The sequence below is a fragment of the Pristis pectinata genome, chromosome 27 (genome assembly GCF_009764475.1).
Source record: "Pristis pectinata isolate sPriPec2 chromosome 27, sPriPec2.1.pri, whole genome shotgun sequence".
Classification (NCBI taxonomy): Eukaryota; Metazoa; Chordata; class Chondrichthyes; order Rhinopristiformes; family Pristidae; genus Pristis; species Pristis pectinata.
The window spans coordinates 6,258,394-6,279,422 of record NC_067431.1 but is presented as its reverse complement, the minus strand read 5'-3'; the positions used below and the strand labels follow the sequence as shown (position 1 = coordinate 6,279,422).

Below are 21,029 nucleotides of genomic sequence, written 5' to 3'. Positions count from 1 at the left end.
TGTTAAAGGGTATTATCCCTAAGGGGAGAGGGACGCAAATATTATTTGGACATAGTTTCTCTTTTTAAGATTTAGATCCGGGGAAGAGGCGTCTGTTCGTTTCACCAGAGCAAAAATTTATCACATGCTTCAGCAAAGCAGTGACAGAAAACCATTAAAAACCCTGCCTGAACAGGATTGTGCTGTCCCTTGGTGTTTGTGAGCTGTTTTTGATGATGTTGTTGAGGGTGGGATGACGTGTCATCTTTTGTGCAGTGCCAGAACTCTTGTGCTCTGACAACTTCTATGTTTGGGAATTTGATGGGATCTGTTGTAGATTTTAAATCAACTCAGTTTAATAAAATACATATTTCTGTCACATGGCATAAGAGCACACAAGGAAATAAGGTTAAAATTGTGTCATCCCATGTTTCTGAGACCGGTATTGCAATGTCTAAACCAACAACCTCCTCTGCTCTGGTTGCTCTTCAACTGAAACAGACTTTGCCAAACATGTACCAGAACCATGTAGTGGTATTGGCATATAGTGGGTGTTCAGTGTCAATTATGTGCAGATGTTTGTGGTTGCAAATGCTTGCTGACCCCGCCTCAAATCTTCCTAACCAAAAACACTGATTTCTCTTGTTCACTACACTTTGCTAAAATACTGATTTTTATTTTGTCCGATATAAGCTATACTTCTGAAAGAAATTGGTATCTGTTGCTTTAATAGCTACATTACCTATGTGCAGACATTTTTGAGAATTGGGAAAGCATGTATTACATGTGGCACTGTAGCTACAGAGTTCTACAAACTACTCAATTGCTGGAAATGGAATGTGACACCAAGCCTTAAAAGTAAGCAAAATATCTATGAACACCCTTTTATTGGGAAGAGTTACCCTTGTTGAGGCAGGAAAATATTGAAGATGTATCACAGATTAATGCCATTCAGAACAATATAGTGATGGTTTCTGTTGCTCTGGTGCTAGGCCATGTGGCTATAAATGCCACAAATGGCTCTAGACTGCAGATATTGCCATTACCCATGTAGAATGTTCTGTATGTTACTAAACCCATTATGCAGTTGAATTTATTTATAAAGCTTTGCATATTTCATGACTTTATTTTTGGATAGAGGATTTACATTTCTGGTGAATCACTTTTACCTGCAAGTTTCCAGTCACGGAACTTTGACCAGTTTAAAAACCTAACTCATCTGTGTTTACCACTTGCTTAAATCTTTTGTTAAGTATTCCAGACTGCAAAGAAATTTGAGAGGTGTTTCTGAAATACTGCTTAAGTTCTTTTCTGTCAACTGTGACACCACCTTGCAATCATTTGACGTGATAAAGGCATAGTGTTGAACCTTGGAACTGCCTGCTTTATATGGCTATGACAATTGCATCGTTTACTCCACTTTTCAAACTCATCCGGCATCTAGTCTTTACAAATCGCAGTTACCTCATCATTGAGAGAGGAATGGAACCCACAGAAAGGGAGATGAATCAATTCTCATTGTTAGGGTGGCCCTGACTTTGTGTGCAGTTGTGCTTTAATTTGTTTCCAAATGTGAGGGAAAAGCAGTAGGACGCATAGCTCTATGAGTTCACTCTGCTATTCAATAAGACTATTGCTGAACCTTTGTCTTATCCACTTTTCTATCAGGTCCCCATATTCTCTGATTTTATTAGTGTCCCAAAAATGGTTACTCATCCTTGAAAATACTCTCTTTTTAACTGAACATCCATAGTCTGTGGTAAAGAATTCCAAATATTGCAGTCCTCTATATAAAGACATTTCTTATTTCAATCCTAAATAGGTGACCTCTTATTGTGAGATCCCATCTTCTAATTGTAGGTAGTCCAGCCAGAGAAAACACTAGTACCACCACCACCAATATTTGTAGTCAGCCCTCCTGAGTCCTGAATCTGTAACCTCTCATTTTTCTAAATTCCAGTATTAGTCAACCTTCAAGTGACCTCATAGGACAACCCTTCATCCATAGAATCAATCTATTGAATCTGTGCTGTTTATTTGCTGTGCTGCTTCTCAGTTTTGAAGACCTCTGAAGTAAATTAGAATAAGTTGAACCAAATCAGTAATATAGCTGACATAGATTATATAGAAAACCATCTTGCGATGACGTGGAAGGAATTTATTCAACTAAATCATGTGCCTCTCCCTAGCTTTAGTGTTGTACACTTCAGAGTTGATGTCCGGCACACGATGGAGAAGGTATGTATTTTTTTTGGAAATTCCACAACTGTGCCACCCATTTGGCATCATTCTAGAGTACTGTGGGTGGCCCATAGACATGGTGCCAGACATAAGGACACATTTAGGCTTGGACAACATTACCTTTCCAACTGAAAACTAAACTTGGTCTGGAGAGGTTCTCCATTTCATGCTGATCTCACCCTCCACTGCAGCGTAGTCTGTTTAATTATTAATTAAAACTACTAGTATGCTGTATTAAATTGGTAATTTGTATTAACATTGTATAATTCTTGCTGCTGAAGAATTTGATTATTTTCAAACCTGTAAACAGTTTTTTTTGCAAGAATATATTTGTCTCCAAATGAGAGTCCAATGAGTGTGTTAATGGAAGCTGGGATTCCTGTCATTGTCACAACTTAACACACTAAGGGTAGTAGATATCGTTCTTGTTTAAGAGCAAATATAAGATAATTTTGTTTCAGTTTATCACTGCTGATTTTTTTTATATCTTCTCTTTCTTTATGGACCCTGATATTTTTAGTTTTTCAGTTTTCATTTTCAATTCGGTTGATGCTGACTGTATTTTCAGATACTATCAATGTTTGGCAAACTCGGGTAATGCTCAAAAACCTTTCAGTAAGTGCCTCAAATTTCTTTTTATCATTTAACTGAAGTATCATTTAATCATAATGAAACCTGTCCCAAACTGCCCCAGATTTCGTTTCTTAAGGACTTACCCCACCCCCTGCCCTCCAGTAATCCAACCTCCAACGCCAGGGGTGATATCGCTGCATCTCCACAAACAAATGTAATTGGTTGGTACAAATGCAGATATTCTATGTAGAGTAAGTTGCATTCTTAGAAGAATTCAGTGGTTGGCATTGCAAGTGTGTTTTGTATCTGTGTTGAAAAACAAAAATGTGGATCTTTGTCAGATCAAATGTGTTTTGTCAGATCAAAAAGAATCAAACTACTCCATCTCCATTTTAAGTCTCTTGCAATTTATGTGCACAAATTGTTATATTACCACAATCATGAAAGGACTTCACTTACAAGCCTTGATTGAGCAGAGGCTGACAAACGAGAGGTTACTAAACAAAGTCATATGAAATCTATTATTCCCCTTCCAAACTTCTGCACAGTATAGGTAGAAATACTGGAAGTCAGTTGAATACATTTACTTTTGTTACCTGTTGCCCTTCTTTCTCCAGCCTACTCATTCTTTGGATGTGATCTGTCTGATTCATCTGTTGATATCCTCAGATGGTAGAAGATACGGCAGGTTCCCATGATGAAACCCTGCTGTGAAGTTGCTGTTGCTATGGTGTATAGTTGATGCTACTCTGGCCATGGCGGACAGTGTTAGGACATTCCTTTTGGATGTTGTTAAGGTGAGTGTCCTCTATTAAATTGGACCTATTCTGAGATACCATGTCCAGAAGAAAGATCACACAGTCAAACCTGCAGACTTGGCATGGATTAGATTTTTATTGGGTGTATTGCTCACCCTCAATTGCCCTTGAGAAGGTGGTGGTGAATATTCTCTTAACACCCAGTAGTTTGATAGGCCATTTTGGGGCATTTAAGAGTCAGCCACATTAATGTGGGTGAAAAGGTAAGAAAAAACTGCAGATGCTGGAAATTTGAAATAAAACTAAAAATGCTGGAAACACTGTCGGTCAGGCAGCATCATCAGTTTCTTTTTCTGCAGATGCTGCCTGACCTGCTGAGTGTTTCCAGCCTTTTCTGGTTTTACATTGCTGTGGGATTGATCACATATAGGCCAGACTGAGCAGACACTGGGTAACCTTCTCTAAAGGACTCTGGGACCCAGATAGGTTTTTATGACAACTTGGTAGTTTCACGATCACCATTATTGTTCAGGATTTATTTAGCTTCCCTAACTACCCTTTTTAGATGTGTGTTAAACTTGCAGTGAAGCCTAACATTGAAATAAGTATTGTATCTTGCTGTGGGGTGTGTTCAGAACTTTTTTATGCACAAGCAAAGCTAGCAATTACAGTACCCTTAGCACACCACATAATTAATGAATTATTTTGGAATAAAGCCTCTGGCTGCTGTGTTTGACTATGCAACAATGTGCACACCACATGATCACACTAATGAAACTGACCATTTGAGCTCAGGGCAGGCACGGTAGTGCAGTGGTTAGCATAATGCTATTACAGCGCCAGCGACCTGAGTTCAATTCCCACCGCTGTCTGTAGGGAGTTTGTACGTTCTCCCCGTGTCTGCGTGGGTTTCCTCCGGGTGCTCCAGTTTCCTCGCACATTCCAAAGACGTACAGGTTAGGAAGTTGTGGGCATGCTATGTTGGCGCCGGAAGCGTGGCGACAATTGCGGTCTGCCCCCAGAACACTCTACGCAAAAGATGCATTTCACTCTGTGTTTTGATGTACATGTGACTAATAAAGATATCTTATTTTGGTGATGTTGTTTAATAGAGGAAAATTAGCCAAGATAACAGAGAACAGCAGCTTTCGCATCCATTTCATGAATTGTAAAGGCTCTTGGTTGATAACTCAGCTGAGAAACAACACTCCCTCAGTGCTGTACCCAAATTTTGTTTTAAATCAGAATCGGGTTTATATTCACTGACGTATTTTGTAAAATGTGTTGTTTTGTGGTAGCAGTACAGTACAAGACATAAAAACTGCTATAAGTTACAAAATAAATAAATAGTGAAAAGAAGAATAACAAGGTAGTGTTCATGGACTGTTCAGAAATCTGATGGCGGAGGGGAAGAAACTGTTCCTAAAACGTTGAGTGTGGGTCTTCAGGCTCCTGTACCACCTCCCTGATGGTAGTAACGCAAAGAAGGCATGTCCCGGATGGTGAGGGTCCTTGATGATGGAGGGATAAAGGGGATCTGAGGGGTATATCTTTCACACAAAGACTACTTGGTATCAGGAATGATTTGCCAGAGGAGGTGGTGGAGGTGGGAACATAACAACATTTAAGAGGCATCTGGATAGGTACTTGAATGAGCAAGGCATTGAGGGATATGGAATTAATGCAGGCAAGTCAGTTTGGTATCGCTAGGCATGGACACAGTGGGCCAAAGGGCCTGCTTCAGTGCTGTACACCTCTATGACTATAATAGGTGCATGTCCCTAAAATAGGTTCTGAATCTGGGTTAATGAGCAGTTATTCTGTCCAATTGGGCCCTGAGATAGACTTAGAATTTTCTCCACTGAGCTGTCACAAATGCTCCTCATCTTGTCTTCACCCAGCAGAGATTCGCATCCCAGTGTTAATTCATTTTGTTATTGCCGTTTCAGGTTCCCACATTAAATCAGCTAAGGCGGATCAAACCTGAAGCAATTCTGGTTATCATGCAACTTCTTTCAATTGAGTTGATTTATTTGATAGGGATATGAATACTGCTGGTTGCATTTGAGTGGCTTGTTAAGATATTTTGAGGCTAGGTTTCCTTCCCTGAAGAATGCGTTTGATCTAAGTAGGCTTGTGATATTTCGATAGTTTCATTATTAGATTTACGATTACCAGTTATTTTAGATTGCAGATTAATTACTTGAATTTAAATTCCCCAAGTGCCTATTTTCATTTTTCAATCATGTCACCTTTAATAGCCCGTGTCTCTGGATACTAGTCCAGTAATTATACCACAATGCTACCCCCTAGTAGAATTTTTAAGATGGCCAAAATGTTTTAAGGAGGTGAAGACCATTTCACATGAAACTACTGCAGAAGCTTCAGTACCAGAGTAATCGTTAAAATTTGTAATGTACGTATTTATTTCAGTTTAGACTTGTTTCCCGAGATTTTTAATACTTCTCCCTAATCAGCTTTCATTCAGGTAAGCCCAATCCCTCAATTTGTGAAGTAAGCAAATTGCTAATTATTGGCTTCTTCAGATCAGCTCCTCAAGCCTGGGTACCACGGTGTCATGTTGATGCACCACAATAATACATTAACATCGTCTTTGATATGAAAGGCTTCCTCATTAAAGGACAGAAGTTATAAAAGGTCAAGAACTGCCTATGCCATCTGCTTTTTTTTCCCCAGGGGATAGGGGATTCTGTTTTTGGAATACGAACAATCTCCAAGCTTGATGAACGGATTCACCAGAAGCGAGAAGAACAAAGAAAGAAGAAAGAGCAACGCAGTGCGTTGGCACACCGCAGAGCTCAGATAGAAGAGAAGAGGGAGGAGAAGTGAGTAATGACAGGCTACCTGTTACCAAGGCCATTGAATATAAAATAAATGAGAGGCTGGCAGGTTTGAGGGACTGAATTTACTAAGGTACCAGAGTTCTGTTTTGATGTATATATGAAACAAATGCAATAAGAGCAGAAATGTGAATTTTATCATTTGTTGAATGGGTAGAAATTACAGTTTTTCCACGTATGTTTGAATTTTTAACAGAGCTAAGAGCAAGCTTGGAGGAATATAGAAATTGTGAAGGATACCTTTAGGGTATTTTTTAAAAATACTAATGAAAATTGCTGAATTAAAAATTAAAGTGAATGTGCTAACTTATGCACGTGTTCTTATGAAAGATTTGTCATGAATATAAAGGTCCTGATGTTCGGAAGCAGTGTAAAATACATTCCTTGGGTAAAATTTTTATTGGGTAAAATTTTTCTTGGCAATGAATGCATTTAATGAAAGGCTGATTATTATACAAGGAGGAAAGGGATAGATACCAATAATAGAAAGAGGAACAAGACCTCAGTTGAGCATTGATACTGGCAGGAACTGACTCAATTCGATAATCTGATTTGATTCTCTGCTGTTCTTAAGATTCTATATAATAATTTACGGGGAAGGAAGTAATTTTGAATTGATAAGAAGACCGCACAACTGTTTTTCTTTCACAGATTTCAATTGTTTCTAAACTTTTTCTCATTTTAAGTGAATTAAAAGTATGAGTTTAAAACAAAAAATTGTTAAATGATGTGATGGTATAACTTGCATTCTAAAGATATTTAAAAAAGTGTCATGGAGAAAAATGTAGCTAAAAGAACTGACAAATCCCATGAGAGTCATAATGAGCCATGAGAATCCAAGCCACCTGCCGAACCTTTAACCATCTGAATAAGCTAGAGGGATGCATCATTATCAAAATGTCTGAGGGGGGAAAAAAAAACAAAAAATTTTGAACAGTTAAATAGCCAGGGTGCTTTTAACTGCTGTGTCAGTTTAAATGTAAATAGCCTGAATCCAGAATCACTGGAATTAAATAAATTTTGTGTCCCCAGAGGTGAGTCACACTTTTGTTTCCAGAGTCAATTTGGACGTAATCACCTGAAGTTGAGAGTTGAACATTCCCCATCATCAAAGAGGAGATATAAAAGCTCCACAAGACACAAGTAGAGTTCCCTTCATCTGAATAATCCCTTCATCTGAATAATCCCTTTATCCCATGCGATTATCAAACTTCCCTTAAAGGTTCACCTCATTTGACTACGTGGCTAACTCAACACAGATACAATGCAGTTGACTTATTCAGCTATTCAATAGAATGGTTGCATCAGGTTCAATTTGCCTTGGAGGCTTTTTAACTTTAACACTTATATGGTGCTGTGGGTGGGGGTTTGGGCGCATGTGGAGTTGGTTGCTCCAAGAACTCCATCCTTTCCCATGGATCTTGCAGCCAATGAAAAGACTTCAGCTCCTGTCCAATAATCAGTAAGGGGTGCAAAAGCTGTATCTAAGGGGTGCTACCAAACACATCCTGCACATTATCCGTGACTGGGTTAAACGGAATGTGTGGTGTCATGTTGACCCAGCAGACATAATGTATTATGCATAGAAACAAAATGGGGTGATGGCTTTGGTCATTATGACACAGCAGGGGAGAAAGTTTGAAGAGTAAGCCACCCAGTGTAAGAGGAACTTGGAATAGCCCAACCTGGAACACAGGGAAGAGTAAAATTATAATTGATAATGTCTTTCTCTTAAAATTCATTTGTGTAAAAACATCAAATACAGGGAACATAATTTCTTCCATTTATTAACTTTAGTGTGTCAGTTAATGCACAAGTTAAATTCCTGCCTATGATCCTTATGTGAATTAAAGACTGCATTAAAATGGTACCTGATTGAGATGGGGTGATTGAATTAAAATGATAAAGTGGGAGCTGAGGGCACTGTGGAGGGAGAAGTGTGATATCTGCATATAAGCTTGTGTTCTAGCATCCCCTGCTACCTGTCCATATCAGAATGACAGTGGCTAGCAATTTGCCTTTTCCATTCCTGAGGTTAGGAGTGGGGCTGGGTAACGCAGCCTTCAAGTTTGAATCATGCAGAGAGAAGGCAGCTGCGCTGTAGAGGTTGGAGTGGGCATTGGGAATTTGATGAGCAGCCCTGTGTTGGTAACAAAATGATACAAATTCCAGGATAATACTTGAAGATATGGAGAGGCTTCAAGGAATTGTGATGAGAGTTAAGATTTGGAATGCTTTGCTAAAAACAGATTGGTTATGGCGCTAACATGAAGTTAAATGTAAAAATAAAACCGGGAATAAGTAGAGAAATGCAATGAGACTGAGCAGCTCCATTCGGGGGAACTAACACAGATACGAGTCTGAATAGCCTCCTTTATTGAAATGTTTGTTCTGAATAGTACACCAGGGCCATGTAGCAATGTGGGCTTGTCTGTAGGGCCAAAGACTAGACTTGTCTAGAACTCATCATATCTGATGAAAGACACCCTGCTTCTGTTTTTCAGTGAGCCCCGAATAGCAAACAGGATTGTGCAGTGCTGTGCCTGGAACGGAGGGATATTCTGGGTAAGACACTTAATTCAACTTACTGTCAGGTCCTCCTAAAGGATGGGAAGTTTGACTGTATACTAAAACCACTTATCCATCAGCAATTTCAGATATATCTTTATTTGAGTAGTTTAGCAGCCTCCTTTCATTATAAATGATCAGAAATTCTAGTCGTTTGAGCATCTGCATTGATGAAAGTGGAAGAAGTCCCTATTTTCCACTCGAACAATTCAATCAGTAACTATCCATAGCAACCCTCTGCAGGTGATTTGTAATGGATGATTGTTCTACTGATTATAGCAATAGTGAGCTTAATTATAGCATATGATTACAGCATTCTCTGTTGCAGCTTGTGATAGTAGATTCGGATTCATTCCTGGATGTTACCATGGTAGGCAAGTATAGCTTTATTGCCTATTTCAATTGCCCGCAACAAGGTAATGCTTAGCCACATTTTTGAAATGCTATAGTCAGTGTGGAATAGAAATGATGAGAATAAAATCAGTGAATGGAGGGGAAAAAATGGCTTTATTCTTTTGTTGAAGTGGTTTGGAGAAGCTTGGTGGCATTGTAGGCCATTTTGAGAGGGTAGTGGATCTGATATAATGGGAAAGATTAGTAGATAAAGGACATCAGACTTTTTTGATGTTTTTGTGAACGGAATGATGTACTGTTTTGTAACGGGAGATTTACAGGATTCTATATTGTTCTGTGGCTAAGGTGCTGTTCTTTTTTAAAAACAGTTATATTGTTTTCAGTTTCCTATGATTGGTGTTTAACTTTTGGGAAGAAAAGTCTGCAAACTTTGGGATGTTGTCAAAAACAGAGCAAAGTTATATCTCAATCAGTGCATCAAATTAAAGCTCTGCAGTCCAGCCACAACTAGTTGGGAATGGTGGTGGACAATTAAATAGTTCCAAGAACATCCCCACCCTCAACGATGGCAGAGCCCACCTTGAGTGCTGGAAGCAGGACTGAAGTTGCAACAGAAAATGCTGGAAACACTCGGGCAGCATCGGTGGAACGAGAAGCAAAGTTAACAATTCACGTCAAAGGCCCTTGGCTTAAAGCATTTGCAGCCATTCTCGGTCACAGTTACCAACTGGAAGATGCATCTCCAATTCCTCCTGAGATCACTACTAAAGAAGCCAGTCATCAGCCGGTTCAATCCCCTCCACGTGAAATCAAGAAACAGCCTAGGGCACTGGACACGACAAGGGCTTTGGAACCAGATAACGTCCATCTGAAGACCTTTTGCTCCAGAATTAGCAGCTCCTCTAGTTGGGTTTTTCCAGTACAGTTACAACACTAGCATCTACCAAACAGTGGGAATATTGCTCAGGTATGTCCTGTTCACAAAACCTGAACCCATTCAGTTTGGCTAATTATCACCCAATCAATCTACTCTTGACCTTCAGCAAAGTGATGGAAGCAGTCATTGTAAATGCTATATCAAGCAGCACTAACTCATCGATAGCATGCTAACTCATGCCCGCTTTGGATCTCACCATCATTACTCAATTCTGGACCTCGTCACAGTCTTGGATCAAAGATGGGCTGAATTCTGGAGGTGGGCTGAATTCTGGAGGTGAGCTGAGAGTAACTCCTTTGACAACAAGAGAGCATGTGAATAAATGTTGCAACAAGGAGCTGTGACAGAATGGAAATCAATGGGCATCAAGTGGAAAATGTTCTAATGATTGCAGTCCTACCTCCTACAAAGGAAAATTGCTATTGGAAGTCAATTATCCCAGCCAGAGGGCGTCACTGTAGTTCTTCAGGGCAGTGTCCTAGGCCTGACCATATTGAACTGCTTCATGTATGATCTACCTTCCACCATAAGGTTGGAAGTGAGGATGATTATTGATTGCTCAATGTTGTATTTAGTCAGTACATGAAGCTGTCCAAGCTTACATGCAGCAGGGCCTTTGCCACGTTCAGGGAAGGGGTGATAATTGGCATGTAACATTCATGGCACACAAGTGTCAGGCAATAACCATCTGCAGTAAAGAGTTTAACCACTAGCCTTTGATATTCAATGGCATTACTATCGCTTGGAACTGATTAAGTATTTAGAGGTTACTCTGGTCCTGTTGCACGTTACCTCTTGTGTTTAACAGTAATGAAATGTATGTTGTTTAGCAGCCACCACCGATCCTCAATAGATTTATTGTGATTGAATGGAATTTAGTCAAATTCTTTTGTGCCAGAAAATGTTGCACCTTTTGCCAGTGGTGAGACATAGAGGAAATCCAGGGTGTCTGCAAGTTTCTCAACACGTTCTAGTAACTATTTGCACTGGGCTGTGATCAGACCACATTTGTAGACTGTGCAGCCATCAGGGAAATGAAGGTAAAGGAAAAACTGAGGTATAAGGTTGTAAAATTGCACATTATATTCATCTTAAAGGAACGCAATAAGCAACAAAAACCCCAGTTGTAACTTTTATTGCAGTGAATATTTGATGCGGTCATGTGCCATTGTTTCCAGTAACAGTTGTTTTTCTTTCTTTCCACACAGTTGAGTATCTTTGTCTTTTACCGGGTCTTTATCCCTCTGCTTCAGGCCATCACTGCACATATTATTGGTAAGGAAACATTGCAAGAGTGAAATCCCTGAGCAATAGAATCCCACAAAAACAAAAATTCCTTCAAAGGTCCCCAGCTGGTTGTTTAGTAAATGTACTGAATGGTGTGAACCAGGCCATGGACCAAAAAGATCCCATGTCAATCTCCAAGTTTTGTTGAATTGTGTGAACTAGAGTATTTTGTTGGGAAGAGTAGCATTAGCTGTGAGTTAGATGCAGTTGAGATAGTAATTGTCCACGATCTAACTGTGTGCCACAATAGCCCGAGGAACTGAATGGCCTATTCCTGTTTGTATCAAGGCTCAACCAGGAGGTAGTGGATAAAATGTAACCTCGCTAGGGTGCGAAAAAGTAAATTTGGGTTCCCTTTTCCAACCTCCATCAGGATGAATGTTAGAAGGTGATTGTGGGTAGATATAAGGTGAAAGTTCAGATTAGTTTACTGTCACATACACCAGGTTGCAAAGAAGTTCCTTGCTTGTGTGAAGCTCAGAGTAATAATAAATGGTAATAATAAATAAAACTATAAGTACAGCGACAAGTGCAAGAAAATGGTGCAAAGTACGACTGAATGGTGCAAAGGTAGTAATACAATCTGACTGGCCTCCACTCTGCTTAATTACATGAAGAATGGCCTTTTGGGTGAGTAGTCCGAAGTCCGCGTTATCAGGAGGAATGGGAATAAAAAGTCAGAAGTAATATTTGGAGTCTGATTCTATTTCAAAGCCATTGCAGTTTTACAAGGCTCTTTCCTTGTTTACTTAAGACCCATTTTAAAGTTTCAAGGTTAATGAGTAGGTTGTCATGTTGATAAAATAATTTGTTTGATTGGACCTATATGGACAGGGGAGAATATCAGCTAACTCTGTACTGACCGTTAAGGTGTTGCGAAACTACTTAGTCTTGTGCATACCCCTATTGTGCACATTTACAATAATGTTACCTTTTTCCAGGGCAGAGAACACACTGGAACTTATTTTGTATGTATGGATGACAATTTACAATTATATTAAAGAATTGGATGGGGTGGATTACAAGTTTAAACTGGACACATTTTGGCTATCTTTTCCAGTAATTCCAGCAAGCTGGTTCACACAGCTACACAAGCTTTAACCAGTGCCTTGTTGAAATTATGCTTGTTCAAATATATCAAAAATTCCAGCAACATTGTGACATGTTGTTTCGGGGAATATTGTTCCAGCAACATGATCTGACCAATTGAAAACAAAAAAAGTGGCTGGCTCCCCATAAGCAATGGAAGAGAGAGGTGTATCTGCAGTCCAGGAGGGCCAGTGGAAACTACATTAACAATTTCTTAGTACTTTGGGGAATCAAACTTGATTACAGTTTCCACGTGCATTAGAATAATTTTTTTTAAGTATCTTTACTATGAAGTTCTTCTTTCATACTTCAACTTCTTGTGAACAATGCACTTTTACTTTTCTCATTTTAATTTGCATTGCTGCTATTTTACAGTTCTGTTGTTTCTACACTTCCACAGGACCAACTATTAGTTTCCCTCTTGTCTTTCAAGCATCCACAAACCAACTGTTTTGCATCAGGCTGCTTTTTCTGTTAAGGGGAAATCACTGGTTTTAAGCAGATTGGAAGTTGCTAATCTTTAACTATTTTGGTAACTGGTTTTTGTTTTTGCCTGGGCAGGTGATCCCTCATTACATGGAGATGTCTGGTCCTGGTTGGAATTTATCCTGAACTCCACCTTCAGTGCTTTGTGGATATTGCCTCTCTTTGTTCTCAGTAAAATAGTGAATGCCATCTGGTTTCAGGTAAGTAATACTCAGCATTGGAGCAGGTTTTCCCTGAAGATTGTTCAGTTATAATTTTGAGGCTGGATACTCCAGGGTGAGTCAGACATTTCCCGAGACACCAGAAAGGTTTTCCCTCATCTGGGCACATCAGGAGTGTGATGAAATACTGATCACTTGTACAGATGAATGTAATCTCTAATATCACCTGGGAAGTTGGACATCATCCTGGATGAAGCAGCTAGCATTGGGACCCCTTCCACCATCGCTCCCTCACTCTGCTAACTTCAGTATGGGATCTGCATTATGACTGCAATAATTCACTGGATTTTGTTTTTACAGCACCTTCCAAATTAACAGGCTCTATTAAACTCCATTAGCATGGAAGTGGGCCTCTCAGCCCATGTCCATGCTGATCATCAAGGGCCCATTTGCACTAATACTGAATTTTTATTCTCCCCACATTCTCATCGACTTCCCCCAGATTCTACCACTTGCCCACACACTAAGGGCAACTTAACCCATCAACCAGCATGGTTTTTAGGATGTGGAAGAAAACAGGAGCACCTGGAGGAAACTCGCATGATCACAGGGAGAATTTGCAAACTCCACACAGATAGCACCAGAGGTCAGGATTGAACCCGGGTAGCTATAGCTGCAGCATCCCTGAAAAGCACTGATAAGAGGCGAACTAGAAGCCAACCTCATTTGGAAATGTATCATCTGTCACACATTGTCGCTCAGTCAAACTCCCCTTCACGTGAGATTAATTTCAACACGGACTGCACTGTTTCAGAACGGAAACTCACTTCTGCCTTCTCAGGTGGCTAGTGGTAGGCAGTAAATGTCAGCCCTGCCAGTCTGAACCTGCTGCAAGGAAGATTTTTTAAAAGTACATTACTAATTTTCAGACATTCATGTGATTTTAAAAACCCGAATTCTAGAATTAATCAGCGTGTCGTGCACTTTGTGTGGAGAGAGAATGTTTCGGGTCAATGACTTCATCAGACCTAAAAATAAAGGTGAAAGTGAAAACTGGTATGTTTCAAGTACTTAAAGCAAGAATAAATTTAAAGCAACAGTCCTACCATCTCTGAACAACTCAAAACACAATGTCAGTAGATTTAATTTGCCAAAGCTCTTGATAAATTTACTTTGGGCTAGGAAATCTTTTGGATATTTGAGATAGGCATGGAATACAATCACCGTATCTTTGACTCCCATGTTGGGCTATTTTTAAAAAAAAAATTCATGCAGTTTCTATTTCCCCAATTTAGAATGTCATTTTTCCCAGCAAGGATGCATTGCACTGACCCAAGCTCAGATTGGCAGACCCAGGTCTTTGGTTTTAATCTATTATAACTCCACAGTTAATTAGTGCTTAGCTTTGCCAAGCTTCCTATTGCTTGTGCTGTTGAAGCACAAGTAATACCTTGCAGGATCATATCAATTCAGCACATGAGATGTAGTAGGTAGTGTTGCCCATTGAGCCTGCTCCAGGATTCATGAATTTCCGATGGGTCTCTCTAATTCAATCTTTACGTGCCAGGCCCATAATGTCATGATTCTACTAGCATTCAAAATCTATCCATCTGTCTTCAATGTAATAATAAGACTCACAACCCTCAGGCGTAGAGAATATCAAATTTGCAATGCTAAATGAAGAAACATAAGCCTTGTTTCAGCTTAGTCTCAAGATTTAAAAAAAATTTGGCACTTACAGTTTTAGATATTTAAATCAGAGCACATCTTCTCCCTCTGCCAGTCCCCCAGCATCTATCTTGTCATGCCCTAAAAAAAACATCTATATTGCACCACTTCTAAATTCATCAATAAGAGTCTAGTCTACTCATTTTCCCCACACAGGACAACTTATTCATCACTCAAAGCTATATTGTAAACCTTTGCACCTTCTTAGACAAGTATATCCTTCCTTAGGTCACATCGTACAAAGGCAGTAGCCAATATTCTTGCATTTCATCTTGTAGCATTGCAGTAAGCTTTTATACTCCAATCTATCTGCAAGAAAGGCCAACATTCTTTTTGCTTCTCCTTTTGCATACTGCACCTGCATCTTCTGAGGTTCGCACTTAAAAGTAAATCCTACTTGAATAGCAGCATTGCATTTTCTATCTTCCATTTCTATACTCAGGAATTCTGGAAGATCAAAAGTCATTCAATCTCTATAGCCACTTAATTAAACTTTTAAATGTAGGTTATCAGGATCTTGTGATTAATCAGATTTTAATCCCAGTTTTCCGGCACTGTTTCTTGAATAATGTCTTGTGCCTCTGCTCACATTTACTTTTGATTGCTAAAACCTTCTACTGGTAGGTTTAAAAAAAAATTAAACAGTTTTGGGTTTATTGCTGGTTAATTTCACTTCCTCTTTGTCAGTTTCTTGGTTAGCCTTTACTGAATTCAACAATCTTACTTTTGGCAAAATTATAAGGATCTTCCTTTAGTCTAATATCTTCATCTACTTTTGTTGGCCATATTTGTACCATAGAGTGGGGGTGGGTCCTTTCTTGAGTGAATGTCTATTTGCGGAGAAGTCGTCCTAACTAATTCAGTACGCCTAGTTCCATTCGTGATATCTGACAATAAACCATCAACAGTTGAGAATCTATCAGATCTTTCTAGTTCAGGTTTCTGAAGACAGAGGATTAACATTTGAAGTCACCTTAATCCTAATTAGATTCCCTCTTGCCTGTTTTTAACATTTTTTCCTTTGGATATGAGAACTTCAAAAAGGTCAACACTACTGTTTCTGTGACATTCTCCCAATAACGATTAAGGAATGCCAATTACATATCTAAACCAAGATGGTGTGCAACTTGGAGAGAGGCTTAGAGTTGCCTTTGCAAATTTCTGTCATGCATCCTGTATGTACTGTACCTGTGATACTCTGGTGGTTCAGGGAATGGAGGTTTAAGATGGATGCTCTACTGATCTTGTGAGTTGTTTTTTCTAGATGTTGCAGAGTATTAAAGAGTACTTCCTGTAATGTATCTAAAACGTATTTCTCCAGGCAGAGAGCTTGATTTCTGGGACCCATTGATCTGTTAATTGGTAGAAGTTCCCAGAGGGAAGTGAAGGAAACCTTTGCTCCCAAAGTATTGGTGTCAGGAATTCATTGTCTGAAAGGGTTGTGGAAGCTGAAATTTATAAAATACATCTGAATGAATCCTTGCAGCTGTAACCTACAAGCAGACCAAGAGCTGAGAAGTAACATGAATAGTTCTGTATTTACCCAGCACAGACACAGTCAGCTGAGTGGTTGTGCTGTAAGCTCTGCTGTAAGCTCTTTATTTTAAAGGATTCCATCATGCTTCATTGTACCTTGCAGAAAGTTAGGAGTTGAGTCACCTGCCACAGGACACATCTCACCTTAGAATTGCTCTATAATGCCTTTTTATGTGATGATCCCAGTTATGCTTCTGGTCAGTGTGACCCTCCCCCCACACCTCACCCATTGGTCAAAACAGGACAGCTTTGCTGGTTGTCAACTGCGTTCCCACCTCTTTCTCCCGCCCCACACCCCAACCCCAATCCACCAAAGAAATGTCACAATTCGATTTTTCAGAATGGAAAACCACCCTTAAAATCATTTGCTTCCAATAAGAGAGTTCTTGCATGTGGAGAGTGATAGCAAGGAGTCAGATGTTAGAGGATAAACCATTCGCAAAAAAAAGACGCATGTAATAGTGAAACAATCAAAGGGAAATAATGTCTATATTTTGTTAAGATTGGTTTAAATGTCTAAAATGCAATTAGCCCAGGGAGATGGAGGTTTCCTTGAACTTTTGCCAAGCTAGTGGCAAATATTCTAGTGGGAAGTGAAAGACTGAAGGAGGAAGAATGTAGCAGAGCATGCTTTACAAATGATAGACTTTATGAATGATTGTGCAAAGCAAGAGGAATTTTGGCATTAGTCCAGTATATTTGATCCTTGTGCATGTCTTGATTCGGATCCCATAAACTGATGTAAGCAAACTTGTTTCTTGAGTGCTTTTCCAAGGCTGTAGCAGATATAGTGGTTATGTTTTTAACCACTATATCTGTTTATAGTGGTAGGAAAAAGGTTGACGGAATTTAATGCTACATGTTGTTCAGTTAAACAGAATCCTGATGGTGAGATTCTATTTGATCAAATGATTTCTAAAAAGAAGCTTTACTTAATTAAAGAATAACATAGGTTAAATTTGTATTACCTGTTATTTAGTTCTAACTGTAAGCTACCTGAGCTCAGTTTTACAGAGCTTTCAATCTGAGATTATTGCTGGCTGTTAAGAGCTACCATTTTCTCTAGTAAAGCAAGGACAGGATGTACCTGAACACCTAGCTGCTGGGTCGGCATGGGATGAGCAGAAAAATAAAATTGAAAAATTGGTAACCTAACATAAGAGGGAAAACTCTGGAAATGCATGATAGATTAAACAATCTGTAAAGAGAGTAGATCAACAGTGCACACTTAAAGTTCAGAGTCCTGGGAGGAGGCTGCTAAGCTACAAAGATTCTTGAAAGAAAATAACCTTCGTTGTGGGAAGATGGAAGATGCATATACTTATGTTTATGCCTTACCACCCATCGCTCAATCCCAGCATTAATGCAGACTTGATTCTTTATAGTAAAAACAGAAAATGCTAGAAGCACTCAGTAGGTCTTTGACCTGAAATGTTAACTGTTTCTCTTTCCACAGATGTTGCCTGACCTGCTGAGTGCTTCCAGCATTTTGTATTTTTCTTTCAAATTTCTGGCATCTGCAGTTTTTCAGTTAAATTATCTATAACATTGCTTCACTTGTTACAACATTGTTCTATGTGTTACAGGACATTGCCGATCTAGCATTTAAAGTGTCTGGAAGGAAAGCACAACCCTTCCCCAGCATCAGTAAGATTATCGCAGACATGCTCTTCAACCTGCTTCTGCAGGCCTTGTTCCTCATTCAGGTATGATTAGATCAGAAGCACAATGTTATTTTAACGAACAGATCAGACTCCAAGCCTAGAGTAGGTGTAGTTTTCCTTGTCAGCAATAGGATTATTTTTATGTTTGACTATGTTCTGTTTAAGCACTTGAACCACATGCTGGTGTGGTATTGATGAAACCCAAACTGGCTGTTGATGAGAAATGTTCATCATCATCATCTTCTGGCCCATTCTGTCAGTAGGTCTCAATTTCTTTACACAGATTTATGCTGGCATTTTTCTGAACAGCACAATTCTTTGTTAGATTCTGTTATAAAACTGTGAAGAAATGTGAAGTTTTATTGGTAAACGTTGAAGGGGAAAAAAGACTGTCTTTGGGACATACAACAAAACTCTGCAGTTAATAAAATACCTTTTAAATATAGGCTCTATTGCAATGTAACATAGGAAGTCCAGCTGTCAGTGTATGGAGAGCAAGATTCCACATTCAACAGTTTTAATCACTGGTTGGGGGATTAATATTGGCTAGGACACAGGAGGAAATGGCCCAACTATGTTTGAAATAGCACCGTGGAATTTTTACTGTCTATCTGAAGAGGGAGAATGGTTGACAGGTTAACACCTCAAACAAAAGAGGGCACTTATAACAATGGAGCACTACCTTCATAGTGCATAGGGTCTTCCTGGAATTTGCAGTGAGGTTCAAACCCACAACCCTGTGGTTCAGATGAGAGTGAAACTCCAGTCTCTCAAGCAGTTGGGTTATGACTGTGAACTAGGCTGAGCTAAAAATAAACTGGAGTTCCTGGTAATTCAATACCTTCTGCTGAAAAGTGTGAGGCCAGGGTTGGTTCTGGGATGCTATTTTACTGTTAATCTCTGTTTCTAACTCTAGGGACTGATTGTGAGTCATTTTCCTATTGAAATCATCGGACAGCTGGGCAGTCTGTTCCACATGTCAATGCTATATTCCCTGTACTGCTTTGAGTACAAGTGGTTCAACAATGGTAAGTAAAGTTTGTGCCATTAACATCTGATGTAAATCGGGTGTGTAGAAATGTAATTGCATGAAAATGAAAGATGGAGAAAGACCAGCTTGTCCAGTGAGCCCAATTGCGAAGTTCCTACACAGCTTGTCGCCACCACCAGAACCCCCAACCCAGTCAACTACATAGCCTCTCTGGGAGAAAAGAGAAAACAAAAATAAACTTATTAATTTAGTTAAAGCACACCTGGGAAAATTCTTCTCTGATCATGAAAGCCATTAAGTAACTTCCCAGAGAGCAGGTGAACTGGAGAGAGACACACTACCGGGCCTGTTTTGTTGACCAGATTAGGAGTTTCTTGCAAATGAATGCAGTCAGTTGGTAATAAGATATCTTTATTAGTCACATGTACACTGAAACACACAGTGAAATACATCTTTTTGTGTGGAGTGTTCAAGATGGCAACTTGTTCAATAGGAAAGTAAATTTGTTTTGGCAGTGATTACACCCTGACCACTCACTTCATCCTCTTATTTAATTCATGCTCGTGCTGCTCGACACCTCCTCAGCAAGATCCCATTACAAGAAGAGAATCAGTTCACTGGATGAATAATAATTTAAGGCAAGCCTGGTAACACTAACAGCTGGCCTTTGTAGCACTTCATTGCAGGACCATATAGTAGAATGATAGTGAAGGGAAGGCTGGGCAAAAATGCACAGTGCAGTCGCTCAGTAACTAAGCTGCTCGGTATCTAAGCCACTCACTCCTGAATAATTTGGTAAAAAGCCACTTACAGGACTATATTCCAGCAAAAACCACCAAGTGGACAAATTGTATGTCCCCACTGGAAGGGCAGCAATTTAAAGTTGGACTGTCTGAGGGACACCTGTTTCTCAGCCTAGTTATGGTACTAGTGACATCATCAGTTACAAGCCCTTATTCATAGAGAAGTACCATAATTATATGCTTGCTTAAATAGGTTCACCTCCCTTCAAGTCACCTGCTACGTCAATGAGTGCAAAGGTCCCCAACTGATGCATGCTATCTGAGTACGATTAATGCTAATTGATACAAATCTCTTGGATACAGTTAATAGCAGTCACATCATGAGGGTCTAAGATTAGATCCAACATTCGATAAATGTCAGTGGTTGTGTCCTTTTATCTGGGGGAAATTTCTCAAGCTTAAAGCAAAACCTAGGCAGCAGATTGATTTTCACAGTACTGTTTGGGAGCCTTTTTGGGGGCTTTTTTTTATTCTGTAACTAACGTGAACAGGCAGATGTGACACTGCATGAGTCACTTCAGGATTTTATAGAATACACTTTGTTAGAGAAACAAAGGACTGCAGATGCTGGAATCTAGATGAAAAACACCATGATGCTGGAGGAACTCAGTAGGCCAGGCAGCATCCGTGGAGAAAAGCAGGCGGTCAACGTTTCGGGTCAGGACCCTTCTTCAGGACTGAAGATAGGAAAGGGGGAAGCCCAATATATAGGAGGGAAAAGCAGAGCAGTGATAGGTGGACAGAAGAGGGGAGGCAGGGTAGCAAATAGAATATTTATTTTAAAAACTTTTTTTTCTTCCCCAACTTTTCTTTGTGGGATGCCCATGCAAATATTGATACCCTTCCTCACCCCTTCCCTTTACACATAGATCTTGATGTCTTCCTAAGTATGTCGCAATTATTGACATCTTCCAAATATCATTTTCAAATGATGGTTATACCTTCTTCCTGCTGTGCAATGGTTTATGCCCAGCCACAGGACAGATGACGTTTCAGTGCAACTTTGCATGCGA

General features: G+C 39.6%; 1 protein-coding gene across 5 annotated transcripts in view; it reads left to right on the top strand.

Annotated features, from left to right (window-relative positions):
• ei24 (EI24 autophagy associated transmembrane protein) overlaps positions 1–21,029 on the top strand; it is a 36,836-nt gene that overhangs the window by 405 nt on the left and 15,402 nt on the right. For 3 of the 5 annotated variants that reach the window (XR_007958289.1, XR_007958288.1, XM_052039933.1), the window contains exons 2-8: positions 3,411–3,590; positions 6,249–6,397; positions 8,917–8,977; positions 11,480–11,546; positions 13,209–13,333; positions 18,145–18,264; positions 19,139–19,250. Coding sequence is in view for 3 of the 5 variants with exons in the window: in XM_052039933.1 (XP_051895893.1) it covers positions 3,549–3,590; positions 6,249–6,397; positions 8,917–8,977; positions 11,480–11,546; positions 13,209–13,333; positions 18,145–18,264; positions 19,139–19,250 (676 nt within the window). In the remaining 2 variants the exon portion in view is untranslated. Of the gene's footprint in view, positions 1–2,168; positions 2,218–3,410; positions 3,591–6,248; positions 6,398–8,916; positions 8,978–11,479; positions 11,547–13,208; positions 13,334–18,144; positions 18,265–19,138; positions 19,251–21,029 lie in introns of all 5 variants that reach the window. The other 2 variants (XM_052039931.1, XM_052039930.1) reach the window with 2 other exon arrangements.